The sequence below is a fragment of the Xenopus laevis genome, chromosome 9_10L (genome assembly GCF_017654675.1).
Source record: "Xenopus laevis strain J_2021 chromosome 9_10L, Xenopus_laevis_v10.1, whole genome shotgun sequence".
NCBI lineage: Eukaryota > Metazoa > Chordata > Amphibia > Anura > Pipidae > Xenopus > Xenopus laevis.
The window spans coordinates 99,284,449-99,307,742 of NC_054387.1; the positions used below are offsets into that span (position 1 = coordinate 99,284,449).

Genomic DNA, 23,294 nt, shown 5'->3' on the forward strand with positions numbered 1-23,294 from the left:
ATATTATTACTGAAAATACTTAGCATCTTGCAACTTTTTAGGATGTTCAGAAAGTCGTTACCAAATGTCTCTGGCAACAAATTTATGTTGTAAGCTTTATTTTAATCTTCCATTTCGTACTGTCTTAATATTTCCATTTTTTATAAAAATGACCACACCATCTTTACCAGAAGTGATATCAATTAAACTAATCCTAAACACGGGAAAATATGCCAGACACTTGTGAATTAAGAGTTTTCTCTATGAGCCGAGAAGTGCAGATGTCCTAATTGTTAGAAAGGTGAACCATAGGATACCTGATGTAGCTTCATAGTGTTCATTCTGTTTGCAGAAGTAGCTTTACATGTTTTACAATCATATGTGGTATCCCTACTGATTTATCTCTTGCTTAATTGGCTGATTTCTTCTTAAAGGCACAGTTAATAATAAAAATGTTTGGTAGCGAGACACAAGAAACATGCTGCATGGATATGATTACTATTAGTGCTTAGAGTTGACTCATTTTCAAGCACTAGTAGTAGGTTATGGGTAGGGATTAGGGATGCCACCTGTCCAGTTATGATCCGGATAGACCGGTATTTTGAAAGGCTACCCAGGTCAAAATTTCCTGCCCGGTTTTCCAAATTAGGAAAACCGGGCAGGACTCCCCATTATTGACAGGTGATTGGGCAATCGCCGATTGCTGCATCATAGCCCCACCCCAACATCACGACCCGCCCCCGCCACGTCAGTCCTGCACCCTCCATGTCACGGCCCTGCTCCCTGCCCGGTCTCCACCGAATGAAAAGGTGACAACCCTAGTAGGGATGCACCGAATCCACTAATTTGGATTCAGCCTAACCCTTTGTGAAACATCCGGCTGAATACCGAATCTGAATGCAGTGTGCAGCTAAACATTTTTTTACTTCCTTGTTTTGTGAAAAAATAGTCACGAATCCTGGCTGAATACTGAATTGAATCTTGGATTCGCTGCATAACTAGTTATGGGCAAACTGTAGTGTTTCGTATTTGGGACCTAATCTTGTATAAGGAGCAGCTGTTGAAAATGCTTTGTGTAACATGGGCTTTATATTGGTACACTACAGGTACGAGATCCGTTGCCTAGAAAGCTCTGAATTACAGGAATGCCATCTCCGATAGACTCCATTTTAATCAAATAATTAAATTTTTTATAGATATAATAATTATACTTAATGGAGGCAAAACATTTTTAACATTTAAATGCTTTTTTAGCAGACTTAAGATGGCCATACATACAGAGATCCTCTCATTTGGTGAGGTTGCCAAACAAGTGGATCTCTCCCAGATATGCCCACCTTCAGGTGTCTGATACTGGGCTGATCCGATTGGATCACAACAAGGATAATATTGGTGGTCGAATCGAGTATTTTTAAACCTGTCCAATTGACATCTGCCTGACTGTCAGCAAGATATCAATTGGGGAAGCCCGTTTGGGCCCTTATTAATACAGTAGATCCCATACCTGTATTTCTAAATACAGTAGAACTGGAACCATACCCATTAGAAGTAGATCTATTGTATGTATTTGCTGTACTTCAGCTAAACATGACTTTACCTTTTGTATGTTCTGAGATAATATGACCGAAAAAATTGTACAGATTTAGAGAAATAGAGCCAGCAGAATCAGCATAGAGGACTTCATTATATGTGTGGTGAAGAGATCATCTTCTCTAAGGCGGAAGGATTCTGGTTGTCCTGAAAAGGATTTTCTGTGGGGCCCAGAAGCTTCTAGTTTCTATGACGCAAAATATGCAACTAATACTCTTAGTTTGGAGGTTTATTCTGCAGTCTGCACAAACAGACTGATTTAGGGCTCATGATTATGCCAGATGACTGTGCAAATAGTACAAATCATTTTCTATTTGTTATCAACAATAGCCAATGAATCTAAAATTGGCAATCCGGTTTAATTTATCTATACATTACTAAATTAAAAGCATATTTAGGAAGGCTAAAAAAGATGTAACAACTGGTTCCATCCTTCTGTAGACAACATGCGTTGCAATACTTTTTTTTTTTGGTATTGGTATGGTAATAGACCGTCTATTCCCCGTTCACCAGATGGCATAAAAATGCCGGTTTGGGGACAGAGGTAGCAGCTAGATGTGATCAGACCGCGTAGATGAAAATAATTTCTAAGAATATGTGAAGAAAGCTCATTCTTAGAAATGATTTTCCAAGATTAGCATTCTTGGAAGACAATCTATATGAAATACTTATGCACTTTTTTTCTGCTGAGCAGCAAGCGCTTATTTAAGATGATCAGGGCATGATGAATGCAAACCAGGAGCAGTCCATGATAAGATAGCCATACATTGGAAGCTCCACTTGTTTAACCATCTCCTAAAACCATCGGTTTGCAGAAAAAACAACTTGAGGATAAAAATAAAAGTTTATTAATCCACCTGGTTTAGGACACACTTAAGAGGTTCCTGATGTTGTCTGTCGGTCAAGGCACTCTATTCACTAGTTACTATGACGTTTGACATATCGGACCATTTTGGTGTACATGTATGTGAGCAGGGATAAACAACAAACACCCTGGGTCGTGGCCTTATGTCCTAAAGGCTCTGCCATTATGTGGGCCATTCCAGGCCACACAGGCATTTACTCCAGCCCTTGGTAGGCCTTAAATGTAGTCACCGCTGGATAATACAGCCATTATACCTGTTATGTTAATTGGCATTTGTGCAGACAGGTCCGACACTAATGGATAGTGGTCCATATTCACTCCTACAGGAAGGGGAGCATTATGTGTGTTTTGTCTTAATCTAATGCCCATCATGGGCTCGCCCACCTCTACTGTAACTGCCACTGGGATGCCATGGTCATCTGGTCACCCTGTGATTCCCAGGTTTGGGGCACTTCGATGCTAGAGCTGGCCTTTTGAGGGGTAATGCCCAGTGTTATAACCAGTGTTTTTTTAAGCCTCACGGTGTGTCATCACTATGATGTCAGGTCCTATGATCACTTAGCCTCACTTTGGCTATAAATTGTGTATTCTGACACTGCACTGTGTTTCCTGAGAATGGTCCTTGTGTGGGACCGAAACGTTGGATTAATAAGCTTATTTTATTTTTAACCTCAAGTTGTTTTTTCTGCAAACCCTGTGAGTGCCATCACCTCTTACCTGTTATGAATTTTGCATGCATGAGCACCCAGGTATTATCTGTCATCAGGGAGTCCGGCCCATATTTATTTAGATATAGATATATATATATATGTAGATAGATAATTATATAATATACAGCACCTTCCAAAAGTGTTCACATGCTTGACCACATACTGAATCTCTTAACAGGTATGGGATCTGTTATCCGGAAACCCGTTATCCAGATAGCTGTGAATTATGGAAAAGCCATCTCCATTTTAACCATATAATTCACATATTTAAAAATGATTTCCTTTTACTCTGTATTAATTAAATAGTACTTTTTATTTTATCTTAACTGGTATATAATTGATCCTTATTGAAGGCAAAACAATCCTATTGGGTTTCTTTAAAGCTTGAATGATTTTTTTTAGTAGAATTAAAGTATAGATATCCAAATTAGGGAAAGTTCTGGAAAACCCCAGGTCCCAAGAATTCTGGATAATGGGTCCCATACCTGTAGTTTTTTGAGCAAGCTTTTGCAGCCATAGTAATTGCTCCTATTCTTCTAATGAACCATGTAGAGCGAGAAATATGTTCAGAATTTATGAGTATTGTGAAGCTTTGCTGTGATACGTTTAATTTTCTAGCATATAGCACTTGTATTGTTACTAGGGATGCACCGAATCCAGGATTCGGTTTGGGATTTGGCCAGGATTCGGCCGAATCCAAATTGGATGGGAGGGAAATCACGTGACTTTTTGTCACAAAACAAGGAAGTAAAAAATTTTTCCCTTCCCACCCCTAATTTGGATATACAAATTAGGGTTCGGTATTCAGCCGAATCTTTTGCAAAGGATTCAGGGGTTCGGCCGAATCCAAAATAGTGGATTTGGTGCATCCCTAATTGTTACAATAACGCTTTTATATGTTGCATATATACTTAGAGCACTTTCAAGTGTCATTTGGTTTTGCTCTAGAATGCTGATGCTGAGTGTTGAAGCTTGCTTTACTTTGTCTGTTATTTATAATATTATAAGTAATTGTGTGCTATATTATATGTAAAATGTTGTGCTACATACATTTTGCATGTTGTGTAAGGTAGCAACCAAACATCTATGATCGTGTATGCTATGATATGTATGATTAAAGTTTCGTAAGCCAAAGCTGGTCCCCACACACAAACCTTCAGTGACTGTCTGTTTTCATTATTTGGTTTTTATTTTGTGTTTTGCAGGCTATACGTGTCTTTTTTATGCTGAGGTCCTTGTCGTTACAACTAAGGAAAGAATTAGAAACTCAGTTACCTTTGACAAGGGAAGAGGATCTCATAAAGATGGACGACGTTTTAGACTTAAGTAAGGATTTTGTTTGCTAAAATGTTAATTCTTAAGAATGTAAAAAAAATTGGTCTGATATGACATATGTTAAAGGCAAAGTTTAGTGGTTATATTAGAGTCCCTTAAAGGAGATGGAAAGTCTTTATGCACTTGGGGGTGCCAAATGTTAGGCACCCCCAAGTAATTGTATTGACTTCAACCCAAAAAATAATATTTTGCCTAGTGACAGACAACTTTGCAGTATACATTCATTACACATTGTCTATGGTTTTGAAGTTATTTGTATATGTATTGCTATTGAAAGCAGTGTTTGTCCCTTTCTATTCTCTGCCATGGTGGTTCAGACTGTTGCTACAATGTAAGACAAGGCAGTTTATTAACATACCTGTCTTGGCTGGGGAACTAAGACTTTTGCAACATTGTTTAAAACATAACAACTGGGAGTTAAGAAATGTTTTTACAAATAACTTGAAAAGCACAGAACATTTTCAACAAATGTATATTGAAAAGTTGCTTAGAATTCTGTTTTTTTTTTAATTAGGCAAATTTTTATTTTGGGGTTGACTTGCCCTTTAAATGTAGCAACTTTTCAATATATAGTTTTATGTAACCAGATAGCAGCTCCCTGACACAAGGTAACAGCTGCCTGGTAGATCTAAGAACACCACTCAATACTAAAATCCAGGTCCCACTGCAACACATTTAGTCACATTGAGTAGGAGAAACAACAGCCTGCCAGAAAGCAGTTCCATCCTAAAGTGCTGGCTCTTTCTGAAAGCACATAACCAGGCAACGTGACCTGAGATGCTGCCTACACACCAATATTATAAATTAAAAAAAAATACACTTGCTGGTTCAAGAATGAAATTTTTATGGTAGAGTGAATTATTTGCAGTGTAAAAAGTGTAATTTAGAAATACACAGACTCCCTTTAACCTCTAAAGCCCCAGTTAAACTGTCGATGGTTTTTATGTTTGTTCAAGTACATGGGGTGTTTCCTACTTTCATTTTCTGTGAGTCTGCAACAGTCATGTGTGACTTACAGCTACAATAGCACATGTGCAACAGCACTTTACAGTTAAAGTTTTTTGCCAAATTGACCACACCAATATACCTTTGTTTTGTATTTTAGTGTGTATCTGTGTGACTGATTGTCTTTTGCATATACTGAAAAGCAGCAACTCGATCCGTTACTGTATCTAATATTTGTATCGCACTATTAATAGACGTTTCTTATTGTAAAGAATGAACAGGGACCCAGACAGTTGTTGAAAAGTCCACCTGAAAAACATGGAAGAGTCATACGGATCAAACTGATAGTGATCACAGCAAGAATAAAAAAGTAAAAAGCAGTTAATAGTGTGAATTCTTGACATGTTTTTATTAGTCTTGCTGTAGTGGTTTGTGTTCAAAATAATACTAAAAGCAAAAGCAAAGGTACTAAAAAACAACAGTGAAAATCTATTTTCTAGAAAGAGAAAAAAACCCTCAAATGATAATATAATATGCAAAGGTGTATATTGCAATAAATTATATATTTAATAGATCTTGTAAGAAAATTTACATATCCTAATTTTTTTAGGAAAACATTTTTTTTAACAATTTTTAATTCAGTATTGAATATTTTACATGTAGCGCCATGTGCGAGGCTTTATGTAAAGAGACATTTATAAAATAGAAAACATCCAATAACCATTAGAATGGTGTTGGGCCTTAACGCTAAACAGGTTCTAAGATTTTGTAATATTGTCATTGCGGTTGTATTTATTGCAAATCCCACAGTAGTCTGTGTATTTTTTTTCTGACAAATGATGACTGCCCTCTTTCTTTTATGTTGTTTCCATTCAGATTTTATGGGTTTTTTTTTTTTTCAAATAATATATTTTTGATGGTTATAAAACTTACATTGCTTTTGTAGAGCTTAGGTTGAGGGTCAGCGGGTGATCCTCTAATTTGAGCTATTAAGAGTTTGCAAATTTGAGTTTGTTCCATTGCGTTACATACCCAAACCAATCCCATTAGGCAATTTTTGTACACTTAATGCAATGCTGCACTGGCAGTGTCAAGTTTGTTGGTGCTCATAATACTATGTATCAAAGCTCTGCAACTCATTGCTCAATTTGTTGAACTGAAAGAGTGGTGAATTTGGAAAAACTATGGATATTGGCTGGGGCAAGTTACAAAAATGTAAATTTGTATTCAAAGTATTCCATGTCGCAGCTCTCCTTGATTCTGTTGAGTGACAAAAAGAGAGATTATATCCACACTGTGTAATAGTTGTATGAGTATAAGGTTAAAACATAATTGATATTCTTAATTGTAGGGGCAAGTCTTATAATAGCCTTCAGAATACTTTGACAGCATAGCAACTTTTTTACTATGACGCTAAACAAATAAATTCAGCAACTCCATCTTCCAGTACTTATTATCAGAATTCTCATATAATCACGTTTTGCTCAATATTCCATTATTATCAAAACCCATTACCATGGATTGAAGCTTAGACAGTGTCATGATCTATTCTTAGACATATGAAGTTATGGAGTTTTGACCATAAAACATATATTTTACCATATGGAATTCTGGACTATTTGTAACAGCAACTAAAATTATGTTTAAATAATGCTCTTATGGTTTATTTGTCGTATGGCATTTACCAGTTGTGTTATGTCTTCTTACCATTTGCCTGCTTAATTGGTGTATGAACCCTTAGTATGTTTTTTCTGTAGATCTGTGGGCTATGTAGCACTGCATGGTACATACATTGATATGTTTAAAAGAAACAGGAGTTGGTACTTCAAAGTTGGTTCCACACATGGAAAGCCCTGGATAATTTAGGGTCAATTTAATTGAGGTTTGGCAAAAAATGTTTCCATAAAAGTAGCACAGGCAGAATTCAGGTAAACATAACACAGATGTGCAACTAGTTCTCATTATTCACTGAAAGGACCGATCTATATATATCTATCTATATATATATATATATATATATATATATATATATATATATATCTATCTATCTATCTATCTATCTATCTATCTATCTATCTATCTATCTATCTATCTATCTATCTATCTATCTATCTATCTATCTATCTATCTATCTATCTATCTATCTATCTATCTATATATATATATATATATATATATATCTCTATATATATATATATATATATATATATATATATATATCTATAGATAGATAGATAGATATATATATCCTATAAATTATAGCCTTATAAACGGTGCTTAGTAATGTCATTGGTTATAATTTGAGTTTAGTGATGTCATCTCTGTCACATGACTTACTGATGCATGTGTATTATGAAAAATAAAGTACACCCTGTTGCAAAATATGAGGGTATTAGAAGTCACCTTGGAGTTCTGTATAAAAACACTTGGCCTTAGGCCTAGTGTTTTTATATGGCCATGGAAGTCCTCAGTAACTTATAATATCCTTATATTTTACAAGAGGGGGTAAGTTATTCACTATATATTTCAGGCAAATGCTTCAGGAAGGCAACTACATTTGTTGCCTTAACACTCACAAAACAGAAAAGTTCTTAAAACAAGCTCTGAAGGCACAATAGTTAATATTAGAAAACATTTTATCTTAATAAAACTTAGTTTTTGTAACAAGTCCATATTTGTTTCTTTGCTTTTCCTAGACTTACTTTATTTTTAAGGTTATTGAATTATATGCTCTTGAAATCTCCATTCAGTTAAAAGATGCGACTGATCAATTTGAATTGATTACAGATTGCCAGTCAGAATCACTTAACAGACTTTTTTTCTGACAGCTCCCTTAATATAAATTTACTGGCAGCATGTCTGTTGATAATTTAATACAGTATGGTATAGAGTTTACTGAAACAGATTAAGGCAAGTAAATCAGATAATTACAAAAATCCAGATTTATATGAAACATCACATGGTAATTTTACTTTCTGTAATAGCTTTGGTCTGGCCTGTGCATCATGCCTCCCCAAGTGGTATATCCATTGATTAGATTTTCTTGTATTTCTTGAGTAATATACTGTATTCAAGGATTACTATTATTATAGAAAACAGAAAATTAAGGGAGACTCCTCCCCAAAATTATACCACACTAATTTACGATCAAACTATAGAACTGATCTTTTGTAGAAGAGTTAATTTTACCAAATCCAGTGCACAAATAAATATAAGCAGTTCATTTTACCCTTAAATCTCTCAAATGCATACACAGGTATGGGATCTATTATCCAGTTGGCAGAGATTGGAGGTTGGATTTCTTCTCTACCTCGAAAAAAAGTGAGTTTTTTTTTTGATTGCATAAAAACATCAAAAAACAACTCAAGCGCAGAGAAATCATATTCTGCCCATAATTTTCACCTACAACCTGGTAAACTTTTAATTTTTTTGAAAACCCTAACTGTGCAAAAAATAACTCACGTTTTCTGAAATCAGTTAAACATTGATATACAATGTTGCCTGATGCTTAATGTGTCACTATTTGGTTTCCCCCTGTTTTTCTCCATCATTTATTATTAGACCCCCTCCCCCATGGGATAGCAATAAAGCCAATTATTCCAGATTTCTTTAAACCTAGGTTTAGTATTGTTACATATTGCTGATAGTAATTCTATTCTCTTTCCATGTTTCAATATTTTATGTAATCATGTGTAGGTTTAACATCAGATGTGTTTTACAGTTGTTAAAAGGTTTACAAGATAAAAGAGGAAGCCTCAGAAGAAGAATAACGCTCCTACTGTCCAGCGTGCTTTGTATTTGAGCCTACAATGATTTAAGTAAAACATGATTTGTTCATCAGACTTTAAGTATATCTCTTTGCTGAGAAATTATTTCAAAATTAATCATTTTGAAAACAGTAGACTAAAATTGTACAAGGCTCCAGACAAAAATCTTATTCATCACAGTATTCGTTTAAAACCCCTATGTTTTAAGAGATGGGGCTATTTTAGTTGCATGCTTACTGGAAATGTCATTTTCCTATATACTGTCACATTTCCTTAATTGCTTTATAAGGTAAACAAAACAGCAGTATTCCTTGCATTTCTCAGGACATTCTGTAACTGGTTCCTACATATTGATTAGTTGATTGGTACCTGTCTGCCCTAAGATATTGTTTTTTATCCTTCAGTAATTCTCATTGATGCCATTTTAATGCACATTCCTGTAAAACTTTGAGGTTAATGCCACACGTGTGTTTCAGTCAACGGAAGAGTGCCCAAACTTGCCTCTAAAAGCACCAGTTCTGAAAAGCACAATTTATGAAACTTTTTCAGTCTGAAAATTCTCTAGTGAGCATTTGTCTACCTTCTCTTTACCCTTTTGCTGGTTATACCTGGTCAATACTGTTGGATGAATCTTCTTCACTATATGCAGTTCATAAAATGTAATGGTAAATTGTGAGTTTGGTTAAATGTCGCCACTTGTTATAATGCAGTCATTTAATGGGAAACATCTTAAACGGGTGGTTCAGCTTTGTTAACTTAGTATGTTATAGAATGCCTTATTCCTAGCAACTTTGTAATGGGTCTTCATTATTTATTCTTTATATTTGAGTTATGCACCCTCCTCTTCTACTTCTTTCCAGTTTTCAAATGGGGGTCACTGAACTCAGCAGCCAAAAAAACATTGTTCTGTGAGGCTATCATTTTATTGTTACTTTGAATTACTTATCTTCCTGTTGAGTCCACTCCTACTTATTCCAGTCTCTCACTGCCTGGTTGCTAAGAAAATGAAGACCTTAGCAACCAGCTGCTGACATACCAAATTGGAAAGCTGCTGAACAAAAAGCTAAATAACTGAAAAGAAACCCCATAAAAAATAAAAAGACTACTTACAGATTGCCCCAATATCACTGTTTATAGCATGCTAAAAGTTAAATTAAAGGTGAACCAACTATTTAAAGGAACAGTAAGACCAAAAAATGAAAGTGTATTAAAGTGATGAAAATATTAAGTACTGTTGCACTAGACTGGTAAAACTGGTGTGTTTGTTTCAGAAACTCTATACTATACTAAACTATAATTTATATAAACAAGCTGCTATGTACCATGGGGGCAGCCATTCAAAGCTGAAAAAGGAGAAAGACACAGGATACACAGCAGATAGCAGATAAGCTCTGTAGTATACAATGGGATTGTTCAGAACTTATCTGTTATCTACTGTGTATCCTGTTCTTTAATGGCTGCCCCATGGCTACACAGCAGCTTGTTTTTTATTATTTGTGCTTTTTTGAGTTATTTAGCTTTTTATTCCATAGCTCTCCAGTTTGCAAATTAAGTGAGCTAGCAATCATGCACTGATTTGAATAAGAGACTGGAATATGAATAGGAGAGGGCCTGAATAGAAAGATGAGTAATAAAGAGTAACAATAACAATACATGTGTAGTCTTACAGAGCATTTGCTTTTTATATGGTGTCAGTTACCCCCTAGGTGAAAGCTGGAAAGAGTCAGAAGAAGAAGGCAAATAATTCAAAAACGTTTAAAAAATGAAGACCAATTAAAAAGTTGCTTAGAATTAGCCATTCTATGAAATACAAAAAGTTAACTTAACGGTTAACCACCCCTTTAAGGAGAATATCAATTTACCGAATATTGTAACAGGCATATAGTATACATGGAATCCTAGCAATAGAGCAAATGTTACATGTGTTATTTCATTGCCCCCCTGGTATTTACTGCTTTGCTTTTGTAGGCATAACATTAAAAACCTCCTGTAAGGTTGCTGCCAAAGTGAAATCTGCATAATTGTTGAACATAATTAACAATATTGGTATGATCACACTCATTAACAAGAAAATAGAGCATGTAGAAGAGAAGGGAAAGTAAATGTGCCTGAAGTAGTGATTTATATACCATGGATGCTATAATATTGGTTACACTTTTCTCAGTCTGTTTGTTGCACTCCTCCGTCATGCTATGAATATATTGACTTCTGGGCTTTTAGATGCAGTGGAAGCACAACCCCCATCTCACTTTTACAGCTGAGATATTGACTGTTTTATGGTGGGTGGACTGTAGGTTTTTCTACATCTTATTCTAACTGCCATCTGTCTTGTGACAAATGTTAAGACTGTTTTGGTGGTAACCGACAAAGCAGAAATATTTAGCGCATCCTACTTGTCGTGAGCACATGTGAGAAGACATCCTACATGGTGTACAAATGGTGTAAATGGGAGCAGTTGTTTAAATGCAAGGTTTGATCTCTATATGGAGCTAATCTTTTTAGTTTGATTGTGACAGTATCTACACTGTATTTATAGTGTCATTAATTATATTATACAAAGTGAACACTGACATATCAAACTTTATTAAGGCATTGCTAATTAAGCATGCGGATAATTCTTACTATGTCCATGTGCAGTGCAGTGAAACGTGCCATATTACTTTTTCTCTGCTGGGGAATTTTCCAGTCTTTTACTTTACAACTTCCATTTTTTTGTTTAATGTCTATGGCAAGGCCTTCCCTAAGACGAGCTATATGGCAGTTCCCGTTTATTTGTCCTGTACAAGCCTAAATAAGCAGTATTGCTAATACCGTTCTATAAGTATAGCTAATGCTAACAAATGTTACTGCTTTTGACAGGTATGGGACCTGTTATCCAGAATGCTCAGGACCTGGGGCTTTCCGGATAACGGCTCTTTTCGATAATTTGGATCTTCATACCGCGTCTGTTAGAAAATCATGTAAACAATAAATAAACCCAGTTTCTGGTTCTGCTTTCAATAGGAATTAATTATCTCTTAGTTTGGATAAAGTACACGGTACTGTTTTGTTATTACAGAGAAAAAGGAAATCATGTTAAAAAATTTGGATTATTTGGTTAAAATGGAGTCTATGGGAGACAGCCTTTTCGTAATTTGGAACTTTCTAGTTAACGGGTTTCCGGATAACAGATCCCATACCTCTAATTGTATAAATATAGCATCATTTTTTTGAAAGGGGACATCATCTTAGCATTGCAGTACATGATATAACGTACATTTTATTTTGTTATAGAGAGACCTACTTGGTTATGAATTTTTATATGTTTTTTTTATTTTATTTTATTCACCGGGAATGCCCGGGGACACTCCTGGGTCGTTTTTATATTCCCTGCATGCCAACCAAGCAATGTAGGTTTCTCCTCCATTTTCATTGAGCTTTCTTCAGGCATGGCTATCCACGTGAAGTGTGTGATTAATAATATTTTCATTGTCTTAGCAGGGTTAGATTAGTCCAATCTAAAAAGAATGCAATGCCCTGTTATTAATTGGTATACATAGGTGTGGAAGCAGACAGTATTTTCAGTTATTTTAATAAATAGTTGTTATGTATAAGTACAAGACTGGGACTATCATGGGCCTATCAGGATCCTTTCCTTCTGGTGGAATATTGGAGAAAATTTTTTTAAAAAAATTGAGAATTTACTAGTTTGAACAGATGAAAGACCAGATATTGATGTAATAACTAGCCATATATTCCTTTAAGCTGTATTAATGAAAGCACTGGAAACTGCCATAGTAAAAATCCATAATACCTCTGTGAGTAGTATATACAGGTATGGGACCTGTTAGCCAGAATGCTCGGGACCTGGGGTTTTCCAGATAACAGATCTTTCTGTTAACTGGATCTTCATACCTTAAGTCTACTAGAAAAACATTAAATACATCCAATATTCTGGTTTTGTTTCCAATAAGGATTAATTGTTTCTTAGTTTAGATCAAGTACAAAGTACTGTTTTATTATTACAGAGAAAAAGGAAATCACTTTTAAAAATTTGGATAAAATTGAGTCTATTGGAGAATCCTTTCCGTAATTCGGAGCTTTCTGGATAATGGGTTCCTGCATAAGGGATCCCATACCTGTACTGTATATAAGGAACATTCTAAAAACAGACTAGATAGACATATATAAATATATATCTATATCTATGTATTAATATTAATACAGGTATGAGACCTTTTATCCAGAATGCTTGGGACCTTTGTTTTTACAGATAAGGGATCTTTACCAGGGACGATCCTTGCACCTTTGTGGCCCCCCACTTCCCACCACACTTTTTTTTGCTTTAACTCTTACCAGTTACAGGGAGCAGCATTTTTGCCACCCCTTATAACAAGTGGGGCTCTGACTCCTGAGGTGAGATTCTCAACTTGACTCATTGGAGCAGCACCCCTGATTATTTTGTAATTTGGACCTTAAATGTTCTAAAAAAAAAAAATAATTTAAATATTGCATAAACCCAAAAGATTGTTTTCCTCCAATAAGGATTAATTTTATCTCAGTAGGGCCGAGCACAAGGTACTGTTTTTTTTAATGCAGAGAAAGAGAGAAATCATTTTTTAAAATTTTAATTATTTGATTAAAATGGAGTCTATAGGAGATGGCCTTCCTGATATCAGAGCTTTCAGGGTAACATGATTCCAGATAAGTGATCCTATATCTGTGACACATTTGTATATTAAACATGCAGATTTACGTACAAAGCATCCAGTAACCTATACAAGAGGTAAAGAGGGCCCTGTGTAAAAGAATATCTAAACATGTATACGATATGTAAAAGGTTTTCTGTCTTGATTTAGAGTTGTGGCTTCTACCCCTGGTTTTATGTTATATTAGTTTGTTTCAAGTTTGTTTCTCTTTTAGAAATATTGTTTGAATAGATAGATGTGAATCAGGAATTCCATGGAATACTAGTAAGAAGTAATGGAAGCTCCTTTTACTGTAAAGTGAATACAAGCGCCTACATGCAGAGTTAGAGCGTAGGTCTGTTGCAGTCTGGCTTTTCAAGACCTGTGGGTGTCTCAAGTAGGTGGTTGTTTTCATATCGAATTACCAATTTATCTCAAACGCATCACTTGTCTGGAAAGCTAAATATTGTGTGGTCTCTCGGGTTTGTTTAGGAACATCAGAATATGCTGGAGTTTGGTTTGACCTTACCGAACCTTCACCTTATCTAACATTTCAAGGGCAGCCACTATATCCAGATTTAGCTTTGACAGTTATATTACATTTTTTATGATGATTAAAAATTCAAAGTACTCTTACATGATGTGTGGCAAACTATTTGTTATTGAACAAGACTCTTTGACACGCTTCTTAGGAATATCTTTTACATAAGATTTTAATATTATGTAAGTAATAAATACCTTATGTCTCAATCCCTTCTCTTTTTAGATAATAAGCTCTTTTGGCAAGGCCTTCTTCACCCCTTCTATCATTTATTGGTTGCTTTGTTTGTAAATCTGTATGTTTAATGTATACACCCATTTATTGTACATCACTGTTGTGTTGGCGCTTATGAATACATGTTAATAATCATAAAAGGGGTAGTCATCCCTAAAGAATTAGGGAGGCACCGAATCCAGGATTCGGTTTGGGATATGGCCTTTTTCAGCAGGATTCGTATTCGGCCGAAACCTTTTGCCCAGACGAACAGAATCAAATCCTAGTTTGCATACGCAAATATTAAAAACCATTATGACATAGTAGCATGAAGTGCAAAAATTTTTTTTTTTCTTGAGCAAACGAGCAATCGTTAATATTGAAGCAATCTTTAATAATAAAAGTGTTCACATTATTACAGGATTTTTACCCGTATTCCAACAACTGAATGTTGGTTGTGAAGTGTTGCAGTGTGCTCACGGGCAGTGTGCATATTGTGTTTAATAGCTGTAAATAGTTGTTAAAAAATAGCTTTTTCTGGTTTAGAGACATTTCTTGCCTTTGAAAAGTATTTTTTTTTTATACAAAGAGGATGAATATCAAGTCAACTTTGCTAAACCTTGAAAAAAAGTCTGCTGCGGTGGAGATTTTTAATTTCAATAATTACTGCTCCTTAGGTGCTGGGGGGGCGGTTATCACTTTTTTGTGATGAACAGTTAAGAGAGTGTTGTTTACTTTGCGTACAAACAACTTCTTGGTATTATTTTATTAATTCATATGTGGCATTTACTATGCTCCTTGATCATAATGCAACTACCTCCATGTCTCCTTTTCATTTGTTACATATCAGTTACAGGTGCAGCTGCTGCCGTTCATAACAAGAATGCAAATGTTCTGTTTCATGAAAGGGCCTTTTGGCTGTTGTAGGTCTGAAAATTGACTGAGAAAGCTGTGAATGCAGTCCTGAATAAAGTTTCCACTACAATTTATGTAAGGACTGCATATTTCCTAATTTTTTAAGGAACTAGTTTTCTGCAAAAGATTCACTTAGCACATACTTATAACTAGAGCAGGGGTCCCCAAACTTTTTTTTTTAACCCGTGAACCACGCTTAAATGTGAAAAGATTTGGCGAGCCACACAAGCATGAAAAAAGTCCCTGGGCTGCCAAATAATGGTTTTAGTTGACTATTTGGTAGCCCCTATGTGGACTGGCAGTCTAAAGGAAGCTCTTTTTAGCAGTAAATTTCTTTTTTTGCAACCAAAACCTGGAATTCAAAAATAAGCACCTGCTTTTAGGCCTACTGAAAGCAACATCCAAGGGGTTGGTGAGCAACATGTTGCTCACAAGGCACTGTTTGCGGACCACTACTTTACGACATGCAAAATGCATTTTTCTAGTCCTCACATGCATACCCAACTCAATTTCTCATCTCTTGTAGCACTTTTGACATACTATCAGAGGCGGAATTATCCGAACCCGGGAACTACTAGTTCTGTTTTTGTATACTGCATAGAAATTATAAAAGGGAAGATATACCATATGCATGATGCTTTATGTTCTATGATTTTCCATATTAATAGATACATAACATGGGTGCACTGATTTAAGCCTCCAAACACATTGAAGACATAATTCCCAACTGTCCTGTTTTCTGCGGGACAGACCCGATTTTGACTGCTCAGCGCGCAGTCCCGGATTGTTACTAAATTGCCCCGATCCTGAGGCAATTCACTTTCATTAGAAAACTGTAATAACACACAAAACATGACCATAAAACTCCCAGAAATGTGTTCAAACTTTCATACACTGCCAAATTTTGTAAAATGGACATGGTGATTAGGGGTAAGGCCATAAAATGGGTGTGGTCAATCATTTTGCCTCGCTACGCACGCCAAATCATTTTATCCCTATTTCTGTTTTTCACATGTTTGTAGGTATGTGAATATACAGAAAGTTCCCTTTGCTGTAGTTTTTACTGTCAGCTGATATTAATAATAAGCCTATTTTTGACATCTCATGCAGGATTTGAGGATGGTTGCATGGTTTGCACTGCAGGCAGTTTAATAAGTCGGGGGCCTTCCTGCCTATGGTACTAATGATGTGCACATTGACCTGGATCCTGCGGATGACCATTGCGTGTTTGGGTTGGTTGTGGGTCAGACTGGGGAAGTACACCCCTCCACTGCTCCTGAAGATTGGTTTTGGAACCAGAGGCACATACAGAAGTAGCTCACAGAGCGGAAAGTTGCAGGTTCGTGTCGTACGATGGCAACATTTTGCGTGTTGGGGTTTTACAGCTTAGGGTTTTGCTGCTTGAATTTGTCCTGACAAGCACATCATTATAGGATACCCTGCTGCTGATATGTCACTGTATATATTACACCGGAAAACACCATTGCTAGAAGCACTCTTCATATAGAAAAAATTTTAATGTTCTATAAAATGACCCAAATACAAAGAAATGGTAGAGGTCTATTGGAGAGTACCTGTATAAGGATGCATGTGTCTTTTTGGATGGGTCATTGGTTTGAAGCATAAATCTGCTTGGTCCTATTTTCAGTGTCAGTAATGCTTTCATCATGTGGAAGCCAGGAATGATTTCTTCAGGAGCGCCCATCATTATTTTCGTCAAGTACAGGTATTGATCTGGGAATGAATGATTCTTGCACATGTTAAGGATTCTTCCGAGAAGAACACTCCTGGAAATCTATAAGCAAAGCCCATGTGGGACCCTGACAATGGTTTTAGTCTGCAGAGTTTATCTGGCAGTAGCTTATATTTTACAGTGGGTTTTTATATGCCTGTGTAATAAGGATGCATGTATGCAATGAGCATAATTACTGCATTCTCCCTGACAAATATCAGACTCATTCAGCAACAGAGCAAACAGCATTTTATCTTGTGCCTTATCTAACAGATACTTCAGAAATTAGAAACGTGCACTGCTGTTACATTATGATTTAAAGCCAGTAATTGATTAGAATAACATATGGAGGATGCAAAATAATTTTGTTTACCCCAATAGCATTGCTAATTTTGTTTTCTTTGACTCTTCGTGGTCTAATAAAAAGTGGTGACCTGTTAATCTGACTGCATTTTGCCACAGTGTGTTAGAAAATGACACATCCGCACATGGAAACTGCCTTACACTATTGGGGTTATTTATCAAAGTCCAAATTTATCTCTATTTTCTGCTACAAACTCCGATCAAATCCGTTCGGGTTTTTTTACGCTTATTTATTACATTTTCCCGACAATTTGCTTTGCCGGAAAAAATCTAATTTTCATGATTTTTCCAGACTTTTTCATCTGATTTTCAAAATTTTTTGGTAATTTTGGTATTGCCCGAAACCCAGCGCACATCAAAAAGTCATTGGGACTTCTCCGATTGACTTATATGAAACCTCAACTGGTCTCAGATACCGGATTTTCAGGTTCAGACTTTTCCATCCTCGGGGGTTTTAAACGTCATATTTTATTTAAAAAAAATCACAAACTTTTGGTGATTTTTGCATTCGGAGTTTAGTAAATAACCCCCTATGTATGTACTCCTTTGGATTAAGGGCTTCCCTATACAAACTATCAAATAGGGGTCCAGGTTTTCCCCCAGAGACCGTGTTTTAACTGTGCTCATAATTTAAGTCCGGGGAAAAACAGACAATTAATGTATTAACACCTGCTGATTTGCAGAAGTATGTGTGGCTTTGGCTAGTGCTTTACAGATGCGGATCTTGACCTGCGGAGCAACGCAGTAGTAGAATCCGCTCCATCGCTGCTGCTCTGCCTGCACAGCACCCAGAAACATTGCCTCCACTCAAGTGCAGGCACATGAGGTGGATTTCAGCGTGAAATGCAATTTTTCACAGCACCAAAATTTACAGTGTCTGTCTGCACCTGAGCAGAGGCAATGTTTCCGTATGCTGGCAGAGGAGCAAATTCTGTTCATTTTGTTAGTTTATGTGTACATAGAGATAATAAGTTATTCATTTTGGGGAAGCAGACTGAGCCACAATTCTATGACATGTAGTAAACTCACAATTCTGTGAAATTCATCCAGAAAACGTGTTTATGGTTTGTCAGTAAAAATGACTGAATGATAACTGCACCAATATATTTACTGCTGTGCTGCAGCTGTCCAGTGTAGCAGGTTGTCTGTAACTCTGCAGTAAGCACTGTAATGATATGCAGTAAATATACTTGAGTAAATGGAGCAGTGGTTAGGAAATGTGTTGCTGTACATTGTAGTTTAGTGGGAATAGGCAAAACGGCATCCCTGGATTTTACCCTAGAACATACTTTTAAATTCACCATTCGTGTTGGCTTGCGTGTTCCCTTTTATAGATTCATAACACATCTGTGCATAGAACAAAAGACACACAGGTGTGGTGTTGTAAATATTAAATCACAAAACCACAACATGCAAGGAGACCGAAGGCTGTGGTTTTCTTAGGAAAATGGCCACGAGCCAAAGAATACTTTAACAGCCCAGTGCAGAAATTACTCAAAGTGCTATAGCTGTTGTAATTGTATTATAATGAGAATTAATTTCCCAGGAACATAAGGAAGTATGTGGTTTCAGCAGAACTCTGAATGGCTTTTCTGTATTTCACTGAAACTTGTCTGTTCTTCTCTGGTAGCTTGTAAAGCTTTAAATCAGCAGGAACTGTCTGTTTTTCACCAGTTCTGTTTTTCCTCTCGATCAATATCCACTTCTCAAACAGCTTGTATCTGTTAATTCATTCAGCATTTCCCTTGAAGTCTGTTGTATGGCTTCCATGAGCACATTCTGACTCTATAGTAATTGTTGGACGTCAGAATTTTATGCATATCGTAGTTAGGATTTCAGTCTGTATTTGTCAAAATATGGTAGTTAGGATTTCAGTCTGTATTTGTCAAAATATTTCGCAAGTGTTATTTTGTTCAGATCTAAAAAGGATTTGGTGTATCCCTATTGTACAGTAATCTTTTCATTAAAGTGTGTTTTTATTTTTCTTCAAATATTCTGAACATAAGCTACATTTTCTCGGTTTCTTCACATCTATTGGAACACCAGTAGAGGCCCTGTGTGTATTTCAGTTACATACTTGCTTTCTCAAATCAAAAGGCTTATTATACAGCATGCTTAAAAGGTATAGTCACTCCAATAGTTGTAGACATTCTTTTCCTATATGGCCTTAGGCCATGTCAAAAAGACAGGAGTAACCATACTTAGACATTAGAGCTACCCATACCACATAACAAAACCTATTATAAACCTGAAATTTTGATATGTGATTCTATATAACAAACCATTCCTGCTTGCATGTCCCTGTGCCCCAAACATGGAAGCTAATTAACAAACACCTAGGCACTTTTCTAACTTAAGCATATGAGATAATATATCGAATGAACTTCATACCACTCATAACCAAAATATCCTCAGACCTAAAAGGAGAATAGACAGAAGAGCGCATTTACTTGGAAATCTGTTAGATCCATATTGCTCTTAGCAACAAAACCCTAAGGGCAGGGGCACATGTTTCTAATGAGGAGGAGAGAAGTGCAGCTGCACTGCCAGGCACAGCTTCAGCCTGAGTGTGGCTACGCAGAGGGAAAATGGGTCTGAAAATGTCTGCTTTTGTGTTTTACACTATGTGATTTACATGCAGCCAGGGCCGGATTTGTATTGTGGGCACCTCAAGACCACACGGTCCTAGCGCCTGTCTGCAGCCCGACCGAACAGTCCTAGCGCCCGCTGCCCGCACCCCCCGTGAGCGCACACACCGGAGCAGCATGCCTCCCCTAATAATTTGCCATCTAGATCTAAGATAAATAAGATAAGTCCCAGATTAACCAGGATCAGGGTAAACCTTAAGGGCATTGGCACACATGCTGTAGACTCCGCTGCGCTCAGCCTGTGTATTTTCACAGGATGAGAGAAGCAGATCCGCTTCGTATCCCATCTCAGATGATTAGAATTATATCCGCTCACACTTAGTGGAGTGGAAGTGGAGTTAAGCCCAAATACACAAAAGGAAGTATCTTTAGGCCAACCTTCTCTGCTGTGTGCAATCAATGGAGCATGTGCGTTTGTAGGCTGAGAGCAGCTATGCCTACAGCTCCATGTGCCCATACCCTAAGGTTAATGTCAGTAAATGAAAATAATTAAGGAAGGAGAACTCCAGCAGGATCTCTGCAAAACTAACCTGGAATAGAAGTTTTGCAGAGATCCTGCTGGAGTTCTCCTTCCTTAATTATTTTCATTTACTGCCACAGTGGAATTGTTGGCAAAGAGCAGCTTAATTGGGAGCAGGACATTCAATTCCTCTTCAGCTGTACAGACCACCAACAACCCTTCACCTAAAGGTGACCATACACGGGCAGATAAAGCTGCCGATATCGGTCGTTTGGACCAATTTGACAGCTTATCTGCCCGTGTATGGTTGCTTCCGACGGGTCTTCTGGATCGATATATGGCCACGATATCGATCGGGAAGGTTTGATTTTTAACCGACCGACCCGTCGGAGCCCCTTGGCGCATCGTAATACGATCGTTCGGGCATATGGCCGAACGTTCGAATTACCCCCGATATAGCCATGCCGTTAATGGCATATCGGGGAAAGATCCGCTCGTTTGGCGATGTCGCCAAACGAGCGGATCTTTGAGTCTATGGCCACCTTAAGGGTAATGTCAAAAGGGACTGAAACGCAGCCTGCTGAAAAACACAAGCCAAGAATTAGCCACTACAGTGCAATCTGCCCCTTACCTTGCCTGCACCTGGAATGGGATAAATGGGTACTAAAGTATTAATACTAATTAAGCACCAACTAACGCTTTAATGAAAATGATATGGCTATTTTCTTTGTCTATAATATCTTTAAGGAGTTTGTATTCCTCTACTTAGGTTTCTATCTGGGTGCTCTGGTTTCCTCCCAGACTCAAAGAACATACAGGCAGGTTAATTGGCCCCTGATAAAACTGACCATAGTGTGTGTGTGAATGTTATAGGGACCTTAGGTTGTAAAATTCACTGGGGCAGGGACTGGTGTAAATGATGCCTAATATTTGTAAAGCACTGTGGAATATGTTGACACTATATAAATAAGAATAAGATCTATGAACACTTATAAATGAGTTAAAAAAGTTAATAGCATTAAGTGATATTAGACTTGGTGTGCATGTTCACCTCTGTAAACTTGAAATAATTGATGTTATTTTATATAATCTGATGCCTTGGATTGTCATATGGCTCTTCAGCACTGTTTTTAAAATGGTAAGGGCAAAGGTGTAAAAGGACGTTTAGTCACCAGCGATAAATCTTCGCCACCTCGGACAACAAAACGTCCCTTGTTTCAAAGTGTCGGTGCTGATGAAAAGTGGATAAATGATGAGAAACTTTTTATGGCATCCATTTAAGGTGTATATTTAACGAGAACATGTATAGCAGGGTGTATCGAGGGTTTGAATCCAACCACTTACATCAATTATATATACCACTTAAATCACATTGCAGGTGATCTAGAGACATAAAAATTAGGTATTATAGGGGATAATGCCCCCCCCCCATTGCAAGGTATAACCATATTACAAATCATAGAGGATTTCCATGACCATATAAAGGCCAAAATTATATTATAAGGTTCATGTTATTCTGAGGTGACGTCTAATATGGGGATTCGATTTTTGCACCTCTAGGGCAATTGAGATGTAATTTTCTGTTTTATTGTTTAGTGCATTACACAGCTCGGTTAAATCAATGCTTTTCAAATATTCATCCTTATACTATAAACTGAAGTATATTATTGGGTAAGCTTGAAGGGCATGTGACTGTACAGCAGAACCATTGCTGTGCAACCCATAACAATCACAAAGATGCACACGCTCATAAATGAAATGCTTTATTTATTTCAGTGGAACTGATATCCTGTAGCACTTAGTCATGTCCTGCTCAGTAAATTGCTTGCTATAATTGGTGGTTTGCTCTGAACCTTTTAATTATAATGATTGATCTATAAAACCCACTCAAGCAATTAGCCAGGCTCTGAATTTCACATTTAGTACACAACTTTGAGGCACAACTTTGAAATTATTTACAAAGTCAATTAGTTTGCATATTGCTGGGGTTCTTTGCAATTAACTATTATATTAATTGAACTTGTATTTGCCTTAGTAAATTGTCTTCTATTACCTGATAGGTCTGAAAGTGATGTTTTTCAAGGCTTAGAAAACATGCTTCAAATTAGTGTACAATGTATTTTTTTCTGAAAAAATTGTTCCAGGTGCATTTAAAATAAATCCTTGGCCAATGTATACCCTCTCAGTTAGCCTAATATGCATAATAACGTAGATCCTGGACATTTTCCCTGAATTAACACCATTTTTCTTAGTCCCATAAAGGCAAGTGGGTTTTTTTGTTGCAAATTTTACCTTTTCCTTGAATTTACACCGCTTTGACGCCATCCCCTGGGAAAAGTTAAATGGGGTTTCTACTATAGTTACATCAAAGCTGCAGCCCTTAATCAAATACTAAATTCCATTGGAACAGGGGTCAATGCTGGATATTTTGCCCAAAGGCACTGGGTAAAGTTATGAACTTTTGCCTAAAAGCATTTGCTCCAGAGATGTCAGACATTTGTCACCTGAAAAGACACTTCTAAACAAGAAGCACCTGGAATGGAATGCCTGTGCATCCCTCCCAA

The 23,294-nt window shown here is 36.7% G+C and overlaps 1 protein-coding gene across 6 annotated transcripts in view; it reads left to right on the forward strand.

The window, feature by feature from the left end:
- clec16a.L (C-type lectin domain family 16 member A L homeolog) overlaps window positions 1–23,294 on the forward strand; it is a 130,655-nt gene that overhangs the window by 55,070 nt on the left and 52,291 nt on the right. For all 6 annotated transcript variants that reach the window (XM_041576983.1, XM_041576982.1, XM_018236297.2 and 3 more), the window contains one exon: window positions 4,350–4,470. In XM_041576983.1, coding sequence (XP_041432917.1) covers window positions 4,350–4,470 — 121 coding nt within the window. The remainder of the gene's footprint in view (window positions 1–4,349; window positions 4,471–23,294) is intronic.